Source organism: Procambarus clarkii, chromosome 58 (genome assembly GCF_040958095.1).
Source record: "Procambarus clarkii isolate CNS0578487 chromosome 58, FALCON_Pclarkii_2.0, whole genome shotgun sequence".
Classification (NCBI taxonomy): Eukaryota; Metazoa; Arthropoda; class Malacostraca; order Decapoda; family Cambaridae; genus Procambarus; species Procambarus clarkii.
This window is the reverse complement of record NC_091207.1, coordinates 4962910-4977475: the sequence shown is the minus strand read 5'-3', so window position 1 is coordinate 4977475 and position 14566 is coordinate 4962910. Positions and strand designations below refer to the sequence as shown.

The 14566-nt window shown below is 47.4% G+C and overlaps 1 protein-coding gene across 1 annotated transcript in view; it reads right to left on the bottom strand.

The window, feature by feature from the left end:
• Positions 1-14566, bottom strand: part of LOC123768025 (D-beta-hydroxybutyrate dehydrogenase, mitochondrial-like) — a 173472-nt gene that overhangs the window by 64141 nt on the left and 94765 nt on the right. The window contains exon 2 of the mRNA XM_069306511.1: positions 13174-13371. Coding sequence (XP_069162612.1) covers positions 13174-13344 — 171 coding nt within the window. The 5' untranslated portion in view covers positions 13345-13371. The remainder of the gene's footprint in view (positions 1-13173; positions 13372-14566) is intronic.

The following is a 14566-nucleotide window of genomic DNA, read 5'->3' as shown; positions in this document are numbered from 1 at the left end:
TCCCTCGATAGAATTCTTGGTGACTCGGATACTTTTGATATCGTTCGCCTTATGCGTTTTTGTTCTCGTATTGGCATCCTTGGTGATATTTAGCGCCCTCTGATTATTTTGCGTATTTGATGGTGCTACATAGCCTTCCCGGTTTGGTGCCTTCTTTTGATAATTACTTACTTACTTACTAACCGAGACTAACCGAGTATTGTCACGTGGGGGTGGGCGGTCCGGGGCTCTGCTAACACTCGGCTGCTAGGGGCTCAAAGGCCCAAATACTCAGCCCCTCCGACTCCCTGGATTCACCGGAGTCTCCTTGGTCACACAAGATAGGACCAACAATGCCCACCTCCGCAGGTCTTTACTTCCACCACAAAGGGGTGCCACTGATTCACCCTGGAAGCCCTTCAGTCAAACACGGGGAAACTGCTGTTAACAGTTCCGGCCTAGACCCGTGGGCGAGGGAAGGAAGACTCAGGCTTACCTATAACCATAACCTCCCTGAGTCTTGCCTGCCAGACAAAAAAAAAGGTTGCAGGAACTCCTTTCCCGCCTGTCTTCTCTATCTTCCTCTTAGCAAGGTCGCCAGCTGGGTTATTATATCTGCACCCCAGCAATGCAGTTCAGTGGGTGTATTATATATCGTTTGTAGCCAGAAATGTATGCTCATAGAGAATTATCATGAATGGAGGCACACTCAAACACAGTAATAAAATGTGTGGATTTACTGATGCAAATTACACAAACGCACACACACAATCACAAGTAATACATGAATATGGAATATGGATAATGAGCCTGGAGATCGTCAGCCTCTTCTTCCACGACCATCCAACACTCCTTCTACTGGGCAGGAAGACAGGAGTTTCACACTCTCACAGGAGGGCCTCTTCACCACGTCGGCACCTCTTCTTCACTGTCCTGCCATCCATACACACTGTCCTCTCTGACAGTCCTGGACACAAGCTGCCTTGCAGCCTATTCTACTATTAAAGTAATAAAGTCTTGCTGCCACATACACCAGTAAATATTGTGGCCTAACTAGCCTACTCATACAAGGGGTAATGGGAGGGAAAATGATCTACCTTACACTCCTGGCTCACGACGCCTGTCCCTCGATGGTGTGAGGGTCCCACGCTTCCTTGGGTCGATCCTTGACGATCCAGCACGTTCCACAGGTCCTCAGGTGTCGTGAAGCCTTCGCGTCGTCGCCGTTCCAATCCCTGAGATTCAGCTGCCCCAATCCTGGTTCATCGATGGGCGCTGAGCTAATCACTATTTTTCCCCACACTCGCCTCTCCCACAGGGCGTCGCTCCTTGTCCTAGGCACGGTGTCGTCCTTCCAAGATTCTCAGTGGATGTGACCCCAGTCACAGCTGGGCTTGCTCGCCCCACCTTCCAGACCTCTACGTCCAGCCAGCGGCGCCGCCCAGCGTCGTCGCCGACTATTTTCCAAGTTTGGCACTTCTCTGCTCACTGAACTTGGTTCCTCTTTGGCTTCCTAGAAGCGCAGGGTCTCCAATAACTATGATGGCGGCGATGGCCAGCTCAATCCACTGAACAAGGCTTGCAGAGCCTCCAATTCTTGAGAGCAGACCGAGGCGCGTCCTGTCGCTTCCACGGTCAGAACAACTCTGACGTTGGCGCCGCCTGGGGCACTCGGTGACGTCATGGCGGGCCCTGATTTGTCGCCCGCGACCTACGTCGGCCAATCCGCGATCGGCTTGTGTCCCTTCCAAAAGGTCATATCTGCCGTAGGGGATACTGTTTCATTTTATAACAGGGCGCCAATTTCTCCTTATTTACAACTTATAATGTAACCTCCTTCCATTAACTGGCAGCCGGTCTGGTCGCCACATATATCATTAGATTCCCTGAACCTCAGAGAATCAGTAGGGAGAGCTGATATGACTCTTTAAGCCGGCAAACGAAAGAAATAGGAGAGGGCACCGTAACATACCCCTCCCCTTAAAATAAGAGTCATATCGGAAGAGCAGCACTCAAGAGGGCAACCTATACTCTTGCTCCCTCCGTTCCTGAAGTGTCACTCCTCCAGTTGGTGACATGGCTCGTTCCACCTTGCCAGTCACGTGTCTCATTATATCTCCACCTCGCATAGGACCGGGTGTGATGGGTGTTCCCTGAACACCTACAAGAAATCCCCTCTCCGTGGCTACGGGTGTACTCCCACGGCTCGTTACCACTGTAAGATTCAGTGCATGCAGCGCCTCCACCGCGTCGTGCACTCCGAGATAGTCTTGCATTTACACTGCGTCCTACAGGTACTCCATGTTTCCTCTCATGATCTCCTCTTCGCCAATCTTCTCTCTTCTCGGTTCCTCTTCTCCCGTAGGTGCGTTGTCTCCTCACAGTGGCACTTGTAACCCGTACTCCATCCAGCAGCTCCCTCTCTTCCACACTAGGCTTTTGCGATGGCCCAATGCCCCTCTGGTTAGGCTGGCGCCTACCCTGGGTGTACCTATTCCCTGCTTTCTTCGTATTGCCTTTCCTATACCACTCGCTCCTTCGTTCCCGACGAACATCTTCACTCCTCCATGAGATTCTCTTCCCTGCAGACGTCTTCTTCGGTTCGTGGTTGGGCTCATCCACCTCCCTGTGGCTCACCTCACCACGGTGGTTCACCTTGCACCTACCACTATTCTTCTGGCCGGCATAGGGTGCTTTGCGTCGTGGCTCCTCCACTCTGCCCCTCACTGCCGTTCGCTCATCCACTGAGCTTACTTTATTCACGTTTCTGTATGGAGGGAGTGCGGTCTGCAGCCTCTTCACCGCCCCAGGCGTTTGCACAGCTGCTCCTCGCCACTCCTCCATACGCATCATCAGGCTTAGTCGGAGGTCCCCGTCGGGGTTTTCCACAACCTCCGACGACCTCTCTGCACTCTCGCCCTCGTTGTCGTCGTCTCTGGCGACGTTTTCCCTGGCGAAGTCGGCTTCCTCACCACCATCTGGAACGACCGATACCTCACCTGGCAGGGTTGTACCGCTGCTTGCAACATAGGCACTCCTGGCCCAATCGGGTTGTATCCTGCCTCCTCCGAGGTCATTACCCAGCACCATCTGTACATGCTCTAGGGGTAACTTAGGGGCTACAGCTACTATAGCTTTCTCGACTCCGCAGTCGGCAATCAGCTGTACTTCGTGAAGTGGCAACCTGTATTCCTCCCCCACACTGCGTATCCTCACCACTCCCACAGGTGAATCATTAAATTCCTTGGGGAGAATACTCTTGGTCACCATACTTATGTCAGCACCCGTATCTCGAAGCACGGCAACCTCCACTGGGTCTGACTTTCCAAACTTCACGTTGGCCCCGAAAACGAAGGGATGTTCACCCAACTTCATTTCCCAACCATTCACGTTGGGTCCACTATAATATGGGGTGTGAACAAACACTCTCTCCTCTTCCAACATTAATCCTACATTCCTTTGGTGCTCCTCACACTCGCGGGCATAATGTCCTCTCACGCCACAGTTGTAGCATCGGCTGCCTTCCCTGGGCGGCCACTCGCTAGTCACTCTGGCGGTACCACTTGCAGACGTCCCCTGGGTCCTCTTTGGACTCCCTGTCGTCGTATCCGGGACTGCAGCACTTGCTCCCGAGTTAGGTCCACTGCTCACAGCTTGGGGCTTCCTCCCCGTGTCTCTTGAGCTCTTGAACCACGTTACTTCATCGGGCACACTACTCTTGGGAGAGTCCCCACCCGTCCTCGCTCCTCCTGAACTCCTAAAGTTCCCTCCCGACCTGGGGTAAGGCGAGTGTCTGGGCGGCCCCTCCCTCCTGATATGTAGTGCCTCCTCCAGCATGTCGGCTCGATCCGCTGCAGCCTTCAGGTCCTTAATACCTGCTTCTCTCAACCTTACTTGCAACTCAGGATGGAGCACTGACATAAACTTCTCCATCACTATCAGTCGTTTGATATCATCCACCGACTCCGCTTCCTCCGCCTTCAACCATCGTAGGAATTTCCGTTCCATATCCCTGGCGGTCTCGGCGTAAGTCTTTCCCGACGCTCTTGTACACTCTCTGAACCGCTTCCGGTACATCTCCGGAGTCAGCCGAAATGAGTGGAGAACCGCATTCTTAATCGCGTCATAACTAGTACACTCCTCTAGGTCCAGCATGTTATAGGCTTCCCGGGCCTCACCAGTCAACCTGCCCTGGACCAGAGCGGCCCAATCATCTTCCGGCCACTCCTTCAGAGTTGCTATCCGTTCAAAGTGTTCGAAGAACGCCTCAGCTTCTTGTGGTTCGAACGTAGGTAAGTCACGTTCCCTTACCTTGAGGTCATCCCGCCGTGCAGGTAGTGAGGGCAAACCACGTTCAACGCGACGCAATTCGACTTCTTTCTTTGCCTTTATCTCCTCCAGTCGCAGTTGTCTCTCTCCTTCTTCTCGCTGCAGCCGAGCTTCTCGCTCCTCTCGCTGCATTTGCGCTTCTCTCTCCTCTCGTCGCAGCTGGGCTTCCAGTTGCATCTTCATTATTTCCAGTTGCAGGCTCCTCTTACTACAGCTGGACCTTCCACTGCTCCCATGTTCACTGTGAATTCTCTCCACACTGGTAGGCGCTTGGGGAGGCCCTAGTCGGGACGGTTCACCTTGTGACGGCTCTCCTCGGGACGGCTCCTCTTGAGATGGCTCCTCTCCCGTCGCTTCCTCTCGAGCTGTGAGTTGTGCCATGATCTCTATCCTTCGCTCCGCTACCTTAGTCGTCCTCAACCTGATCCCAAAGTGGTTTGCCACTTGTTGGATCTGGGCCTTGGTACACTCCTCCAAAATTCTCTCGTCCCTTGTGTCAATAAATTTCTTTACTTTGTCTTCCTCCATCTCTATATCAACAAGCATACACGACAGCACAGACAAGTTAGTAGGCACTAATTTCACCGTTTCAGTCCCTTAGCTGGTTGAGTAACAGTACCACCGAATTCACTGGCCACACTGTATTAGTACCCTGGCAACACTTGTCTTGAAATTTGGTCCACACTGTAGCTTGATCCACGCTTCCTGGCGAGGTTCCCAGTTCTTGGCTACTGGGGTTCGAATCCTGGCGAGGTCGCCAGTTCTCTTGTCACGTGGGGGTGGGCGGTCCGGGGCTCTGCTAACACTCGGCTGCTAGGGGCTCAAAGGCCCAAATACTCAGCCCCTCCGACTCCCTGGATTCACCGGAGTCTCCTTGGTCACACAAGATAGGACCAACAATGCCCACCTCCGCAGGTCTTTACTTCCACCACAAAGGGGTGCCACTGATTCACCCTGGAAGCCCTTCAGTCAAACACGGGGAAACTGCTGTTAACAGTTCCGGCCTAGACCCGTGGGGGAGTGAAGGAAGACTCAGGCTTACCTATAACCATAACCTTCCCGAGTCTTGCCTGCCAGACAAAAAAAAAGGTTGCAGGAACTCCTTTCCCGCCTGTCTTCTCTATCTTCCTCTTAGCAAGGTCGCCAGCTGGGTTATTATATCTGCACCCCAGCAATGCAGTTCAGTGGGTGTATTATATATCGTTTGTAGCCAGAAATGTATGCTCATAGAGAATTATCATGAATGGAGGCACACTCAAACACAGTAATAAAATGTGTGGATTTACTGATACAAATTACACGAACGCACACACACAATCACAAGTAATACATGAATATGGAATATGGATAATGAGCCTGGAGATCGTCAGCCTCTTCTTCCACGACCATCCAACACTCCTTCTATTGGGCAGGAAGACAGGAGTCTCACACTCTCACAGGAGGGCCTCTTCACCACGTCGGCACCTCTTCTTCACTGTCCTGCCATCCATACACACTGTCCTCTCTGACAGTCCTGGACACAAGCTGCCTTGCAGCCTATTCTACTATTAAAGTAATAAAGTCTTGCTGCCACATACACCAGTAAATATTGTGGCCTAACTAGCCTACTCATACAAGGGGTAATGGGAGGGAAAATGATCTACCTTACACTCCTGGCTCACGACGCCTGTCCCTCGATGGTGTGAGGGTCCCACGCTTCCTTGGGTCGATCCTTGACGATCCAGCACGTTCCACAGGTCCTCAGGTGTCGTGAAGCCTTCGCGTCGTCGCCGTTCCAATCCCTGAGATTCAGCTGCCCCAATCCTGGTTCATCGATGGGCGCTGAGCTAATCACTATTTTTCCCCACACTCGCCTCTCCCACAGGGCGTCGCTCCTTGTCCTAGGCACGGTGTCGTCCTTCCAAGATTCTCAGTGGATGTGACCCCAGTCACAGCTGGGCTTGCTCGCCCCACCTTCCAGACCTCTACGTCCAGCCAGCGGCGCCGCCCAGCGTCGTCGCCGACTATTTTCCAAGTTTGGCACTTCTCTGCTCACTGAACTTGGTTCCTCTTTGGCTTCCCAGAAGCGCAGGGTCTCCAATAACTATGATGGCGGCGATGGCCAGCTCAATCCACTGAACAAGGCTTGCAGAGCCTCCAATTCTTGAGAGCAGACCGAGGCGCGTCCTGTCACTTCCACGGTCAGAACAACTCTGACGTTGGCGCCGCCCGGGGCACTCGGTGACGTCATGGCGGGCCCTGATTTGTCGCCCGCGACCTACGTCGGCCAATCCGCGATCGGCTTGTGTCCCTTCCAAAAGGTCATATCTGCCGTAGGGGATACTGTTTCATTTTATAACAGGGCGCCAATTTCTCCTTATTTACAACTTATAATGTAACCTCCTTCCATTAACTGGCAGCCGGTCTGGTCGCCACATATATCATTAGATTCCCTGAACCTCAGAGAATCAGTAGGGAGAGCTGATATGACTCTTTAAGCCGGCAAACGAAAGAAATAGGAGAGGGCACCGTAACAGTATGAGAGTTGTTTCCGCACTTTGTCCTTCATATTTGTGTGTATTTTTTCATGCCTGCATGTGCTAAATAGACGAAAATTGGTAAGTGAGGTTTAAAAGAGTATTTGAATAGTGTAATGAGGTAATTCTGTGGTGAGGAGGCGTCAGGATCAGAGGCACTTGCTCCTAGACGGGATGTGGGGAATTCCAGAGAAGCAAGTTGCTTGCGGGGGTTGAGCTTCGGTTCTTTGTCCTGCCTCTCAACCATCAATCGACTTGTGTACAGATTCCTGCACTTCTCGAGCTCTATCATATCTAGATTTGAAAATGGAGTCAGATTCTACCACATCATTTCCTAGTGCATTCCATATACTAACTACTCTGACACTGAAAAAGTTTTTTCTAATGTCTCTGTGGCTCATTTGGGTACTTAGCTTTCACCTGTGTCCCACTTGTTTGTGTAGCACCTGTGTTAAATAATCCATCCCTGTCTACCCTGTCAATTCCCCTGAGGATTTTGTATGTAGTGATCATGTCTCCCCGAGCTCTTCTGACTTCCAGCAACGTGAGGTGCAGTTTACACAGCCTTTCCTCGCAACTCATACCTCTTAGTTCTGGAACTATCATAGAAGCATAACCACTAGTCTCTTATGTGGCACTGTGTCAAAGGCTTTCTGGCAATCAAAAAATGTGCAGTCTGCCCGGCCCTCTCTTTCTTGTCTGATTCTGTTGCCTGGTCATAGGCAAGTAAGGGATGGTAAATCTTGCCTTGCAGGATTAATTGCCTTCAATTAATCCTGCGAGGCAAGATTTGCCATCCCTGAACCCATGCTGATGTTGTGGATTCAGGGATACCCACACACTGACGGTACACAGTTATAGGAACTACACACATTGACGGTACACAGTCAGGTACCCTGAAGGTTGGGACCAGTAGCGTCATTAAGTGAACTTTTAGTAAAACAGTGGACCACCAGAAATCGATCATCGAGTGATGATGATGTGTTTTGTGGCAATTAGGGGTAGAGGTGGATGCCTCAGGGTGGTTAGGAAGAAACAGCAGCATTTTACGGGGACCAAGAGATATAGCCCCGGGCGATCATGTGAGTATTACCCCAATTGGTCCAACAGTTTGAGGATCAGAAATTTGAGCCCCGAGCAACTAGGTGATGTTTTGCCAGAACGAGGTAACCAGACTGTGAATTATGGGATTACTGGAGAATACAAGATACAACGAATCCTGCCCGAAACGCTTTGTGTAATAGTGGCTTTAGGCATTGTATGTACTAGCTCTATCTATAAATTCATCAATATTTGTATCACCCCTTGTATGTATGTACTTTACCTGAATAAATATTTGAATTTAGAATTTTGAATATTGAATGAGATGGGGGCCATGAACTAAATTCCGGGGCCCATGGTGATGTATGCACACCCCTGGTAATATACGAGATAGATACAGACAGCGATAGGTGCAGGGGATTGACCAGTGAAATATTAAAAGGAGGGGAGACTTATTTCCCTCACAACCTCCGACTCACAACTAAGTGGCGGACACGGGATGGGCAGACATGTGAGTGGAGGACACGTGAGCGGTGGATACGTGAGCGCCGGACAAACTGAGTGGTGGACAATGAGAGGCGGACACATGAGCGGCGGACACGTGAGTGGAGGACACGTGAGCGGCGGACACGTGAGTGGAGGACACGTGAGCGGCGGACACGTGAGTGGAGGACACGTGAGCGGCGGACACGTGAGCGGCGGACACGTGAGTGGAGGACACGTGAGCGGCGGATACGTGAGTGGAGGACACATGAGCGGCGGACACGTGAGTGGAGGACACGTGAGCGGCGGACACGTGAGTGGAGGACACGTGAGCGGCGGACACGTGAGCGGCAGACACGTGAGTGGAGGACACGTGAGCGGCGGACACGTGAGCGGCGGACAATGAGAGGTGGACACGTGAGTGGCAGACAAACTAAGTGGCGGACAATGAGAGGTGGACACGTGAGTGGCAGACAAACTAAGTGGCGGACAATGAGAGGTGGACACGTGAGCGGCGGACAAACTAAGTGGCGTTGTTACGAACTCGATTCCATCGTCGGAGCATGGAGCAGCGACGTCAATGCCATCTGTGAGTTGGCTCCCGAAACCCCCACAAAATGGACGACGCCATCTAGTGGTGGCAGGATGATACCAGCATGAGGCGCTAGATTCCTGTCCTAGTCAGCTCGAGAGGTAGCTGGTGCTGACCTCTGGTGAGGTGGCGCCTAGAAAATCAGCGCCATCTATTGTAGGAGTAGTTGTATGTTTATGTTAGAGCCCGTAAGTGGTATTTCCTTGTGTCCCATGTACTGGCCAATTTACTGATGACGTGTCTGTATCCACAAAGGCGACGTAGGGCTGCTGTGGTACGAGGACAGTCAGTCTACCCAGGGCCGCCAATATCTCTCTACTCCATTCTGCTTTACGGAAGCAGTGAGCTGCCGCCGAAGAGGGACTGTGTAGTGTTCTACGACCTGCCTGTGATGTGGCAGGTCGTAGGTTGTTCCTCCTGTCGCGTGTGCTGGGTTGTTCTTCCTGTCACGTGTGCTGTGTTGTTCCTCCTGTCGCGTGTGCTGGGTTGTTCCTCCTGTCGCGTGTGCTGGGTTGTTCCTCCTGTCGCGTGTGCTGGGTTGTTCCTCCTGTCGCGTGTGCTGGGTTGTTCCTCCTGTCGCGTGTGCTGGGTTGTTCCTCCTGTCGCGTGTGCTGGGTTGTTCCTCCTGTCGCGTGTGCTGGGTTGTTCCTCCTGTCGCGTGTGCTGGGTTGTTCCTCCTGTCGCGAGTGCTGGGTTGTTCCTCCTGTCGCGTGTGCTGGGTTGTTCCTCCTGTCGCGTGTGCTGGGTTGTTCCTCCTGTCGCGAGTGCTGGGTTGTTCCTCCTGTCGCGTGTGCTGGGTTGTTCTTCCTGTCGCGTGTGCTGTGTTGTTCCTCCTGTCGCGAGTGCTGGGTTGTTCCTTCTGTCGCGTGTGCTGGGTTGTTCTTCCTGTCGCGTGTGCTGTGTTGTTCCTCCTGTCGCGTGTGCTGGGTTGTTCCTCCTGTCGCGTGTGCTGTGTTGTTCCTCCTGTCGCGTGTGCTGGGTTGTTCCTCCTGTCGCGTGTGCTGGGTTGCTCCTCCTGTCGCGAGTGCTGGGTTGTTCTTCCTGTCGCGTGTGCTGTGTTGTTCCTCCTGTCGCGTGTGCTGGGTTGTTCCTCCTGTCGCGTGTGCTGGGTTGTTCCTCCTGTCGCGTGTGCTGGGTTGTTCTTCCTGTCACGTGTGCTGTGTTGTTCCTCCAGTCACATTATTTTACTGTTCTTAAACATGTCCCATATATAACAGGGGAGGCTAAAATCCCAGGCAACGGTTATTACTAAAATTGAGTAAGTAAACTAATTAGTGACCACATTGGTCAGTATAGTGATTGAAAATGATATTACATAACATAAAATGTTTATATAAAAATAGTTATTATTGCATTAGTTAGGTTAGGAATTTAAATATAAACCACAAGGAAAAAAGAGACAGAATGATGTGTTCTTATTTACTTAATTATAAATTATCTAATTATTTTGAAATATTTTCAAAGGTAAGAGATCAGCTCTCAACTCTTGTGACATGTTAATCTTCTCCGTTAGGCACATATGTTAACAACAGACTGTCTGTTAGTCACATACAGATGTAAACAGCAGACTGTTAGCCACATTCAGATGTTAACAGCAGACTGTTAGCCACATACAGAAGTTAACAACAGACTGTTAGCTACATTCAGATGGTAACAACAGACTGTCTGTTAGCCACATACAGTCTATTAACAACAGACTGACTGGAGACTGACACCAACCCAACCACATATATTTGTTCTCACAATATTTATTAATAAATTATTCAATTGAGGAAACCAACTTGTTAATAATTAAGGCTAGTTGAAGGGTGTTTGACATAAAATTTTACTCACCATGCAACAACTAAAGCAAATATTCCAAAGTGCTATACCGTGTAATACAACCCATTAGCAATGTTCCACAGCGTCATATCATACAACGCTAATCATAATATATATTAAACAGTATCATACCGTGCAAAACACATTCCAGATTTTCGAACCTAGCAACACCGCTCATTAAGTGTACTCCCAAGTATTGTACTATGTAACAATATATGTAACTAAAGCATTGTACCATGCAACAACAAAACATGATCAATACACCACACCATTGTACCATACAACAAAACATGATCAATACACTACACCATTGTACCATGCAACAACTAAACATGATCAATACACTACACCATTGTACCATACAACAAAACATCATCAATACACCACACCATTGTACCATACAACAACAAAACATGATCAATACACCACACCATTGTACCATACAACAACAAAACATGATCAATACACCACACCACTGTACCATACAACAACAAAACATCATCAATACACCACACCACTGTACCATACAACAACAAAACATCATCAATACACCACACCACTGTATCATACAACAACAAAACATCATCAATACACCACACCACTGTATCATACAACAACAAAACATCATCAATACACCACACCACTGTACCATACAACAACAAAACATCAATACACCACAACGTCATATTATGCAACACAAAGTGATGCAAGATACTCAGGACAGTTTACTAACAACACAAAGTGATGCAAGATACTCAGGACAGTTTACTAACAACACAAAGCCTTAAGCAGGATTACCGTCCACGGAAGGAGACAAACAGGTCACCGGAACTTATGTTTAGAAGCGTTAGCAATAAGACCTCTAATGTTATTCTTGAGCATAACATTATACCGGTCGAGCTCCATTTACACTAGATAGTTCAGTTTTGTTCACCGTTCTTCAACGTTTACAGAGAAGCTTAACAAAGTTAATCCAAAGGAAAACGCTCATATGAAGAGCGTAGTTTGCATTCTCTAGCAAGGCCAAGAAAAATGGGTGATATTGGAGAATATACAAATGGATGAATGCCTTAACAAAGGGAATATTAAATAATGGATAGAAATATAATATAATTAAAACATTCACAATAAAATAAGACCTTGGTATGTACTTGTGTGGAAATCAGCTTGTGGAGTTACTGAAAAAATTACTAAGCAATACAAAAGATCGCTGAATAACGTATATATTTCTTTTTTGTTTTTATTAATTTATATATACAAGAGTTCATACAGTCTTGTACAGCCACTAGCACGCATAGCGTTTCATGCAAGTTCTTAATCCAAATTTTTCCGGGAATACGACCCGCCAAGTCGTTTAACAACCGGCTGTTACTTGATTAATACATGATCAGAGCATCAGAGCATCACATTATGCAACACAAAGTGACGAAACATCCGATGACGGAATATGTATTGTTTGCCTGATCAGTGTTGTAAACGTTTTTCGAAGAAAATAACTTTTCCGTTTAACATTTATCACAGAGCGGCGGATGTTGAGCCTATGACACTCCTCAGACAGCAACACGTCACACTCATAATACCAACATGCATTTGCCATATTTTAGTCTCTCTCTCTCTCTCTCTCTCTCTCTCTCTCTCTCTCTCTCTCTCTCTCTCTCTCTCTCTCTCTCTCTCGTAATATTACGTACCGAACACTGGGGTGTAATTAGGTGTTGATATTATTTTGATAAAGTATATAAACTATTTTCGCAAATGTAAATGGTTGAAAAACAATTTTAACCTGAAAAATGATTTTGTGTGTTGATGATGAGTGAGGTGGTAGGGATCGTTATGTGTGTGACGTCACGTCCTTTGTCTCGACAGCTAAACAACTATACGTAAATTCAAATTTTATTCAGGTAAAATGGTATTGTATTTTTAAATAGTTCAGGTATCCAGGTAAAATGTTCATACGTTATATAGTTTACATAAAAGATCAATAAACTCCTAAGGAAACAAGTACAACCATCTCTCTCTTTCACTAATTTACATTTATTAATATTTATTCACTCTCCTACACTATTTTCTTTTCGATATCAGTGTGAATTATATAAACCGATGTGTGGTGCTTTGACCAATGAGACTCCTCGTTATAAACAGCCAATTCATTCATAATCTAACCTACTACTACGACAACAACAAATGCGGCGTTGCCATTTTGCACTTCCAAGAAACTGGGAGGAAGGGAATACCTTTGGATGAGGTGCCAGCACTGAGATGATGGAGTCTGGATGAGGCACCAGCACCAGTACCAGTACTGAGGAGGATGCAGTAAGGTGGTGGAGAGGAGAGGGCAGCTGCCACACAGCAGTGATGTTGGACAGGAAAGAGAGGAATGGTTGTAGGGGGGAAGATAACTCACGTGTTACTGACCTTGAGAGTAGAGAGCAGGAAGCAGGTGACGCCAGTCAAGAGCCAGACGGTAGTAAAGAGGAGCCAGCAGGTGGAACAGGATAGTCCCAGCAGGTGCAGGAGGGAGCAGAGAGCAGCGCTCACGCCTCCACATAGTAGCACGTCCCCGGCCTCGTCCAGCGTCACCACCATCGTCGTTAGCACACCTGAGTGCAGCACCTGCCAAGGAAACTCCCAGTTACTCCTTCCTCTTTTATTGACTCTCACCAAAGTAAACTCTGAAGACTTTACTCAAGCTCCGAGCCACCTAAAGTGTTCCTTTATCTATCAGTATTTCACATTGTAGATCGTACTGAACCAAGGAAAAGGTAAAATAATAATCAGGAAAACACTCAGTCAGTTTGACTATACAGGAACCAAGGGGGAAAACAGCGAGGAAAATATTATATAAATTTGGTGATACAACTACAAAATACAAATACAAATATTTATTCAGGTAAAGTACATACATACAAGGTGAAATACCAAAGTTGATGGATTTATAGATACAGCTAGTACATACAATGCCTAAAGCCACTATTACGCAAAGCGTTTCGAGCAGGAAAAACAATAAAGCTAAAACTTAATACTAATTGAGATTAAAGTATAAATTGCGTATAGAAAAAAATCAGAAAAAAATGATCAAAAGGGGGGGGGGGGGAACATGGCAGAAAAAAAGCAAAAATACAATTTGTTCAACAAACAACATTGTTTAAAATCGTAGACATGGGTTAACATTTAGGGATGAGGTAGGTTATATTGAGTTTATTAGGTGGTACTTAATTTTTATCTTAAACTGGTTGGGAGAGGTACAGTCTTTAACATAATTGGGAAGGTCATTCCACATTCTGGGTTCCTTGATTTGTAAAGCATTTCTAGTTTGACTAAGTCGTACTCTTGGAATATCAAACAGGTATTTGTTTCTGGTGTGGTGCTCATGGGATCTGTTACAATCTTCTAGGAAGATTTTAAGGTCAGGATTGACATTACAGTTCAGCGTTTTATATATATATATATATATATATATATATATATATATATATATATATATATATATATATATATATATATATATATATATATATATATATATATATATATATTAGTATATTTTGGTAGCAGTCTTTCCTGTAGACATATATTATTAAATATGACCGAAAAAGTAAGATTAATAATTCTAACACGAATTTTCTCAATCTTTCGTACATTACGCTTCACTGTTGGAGGTAAATCAAAAATCACTTCTCCAAAATTCATTTTTATTTCTAGTCTGACGCGACACGGGCGCGTTTCGTAAAACTTATTACATTTTCAAAGACTTCACAAATACACAACTGATTAGAACTTGCGTTTCTCTGATTTTATATCTACATTT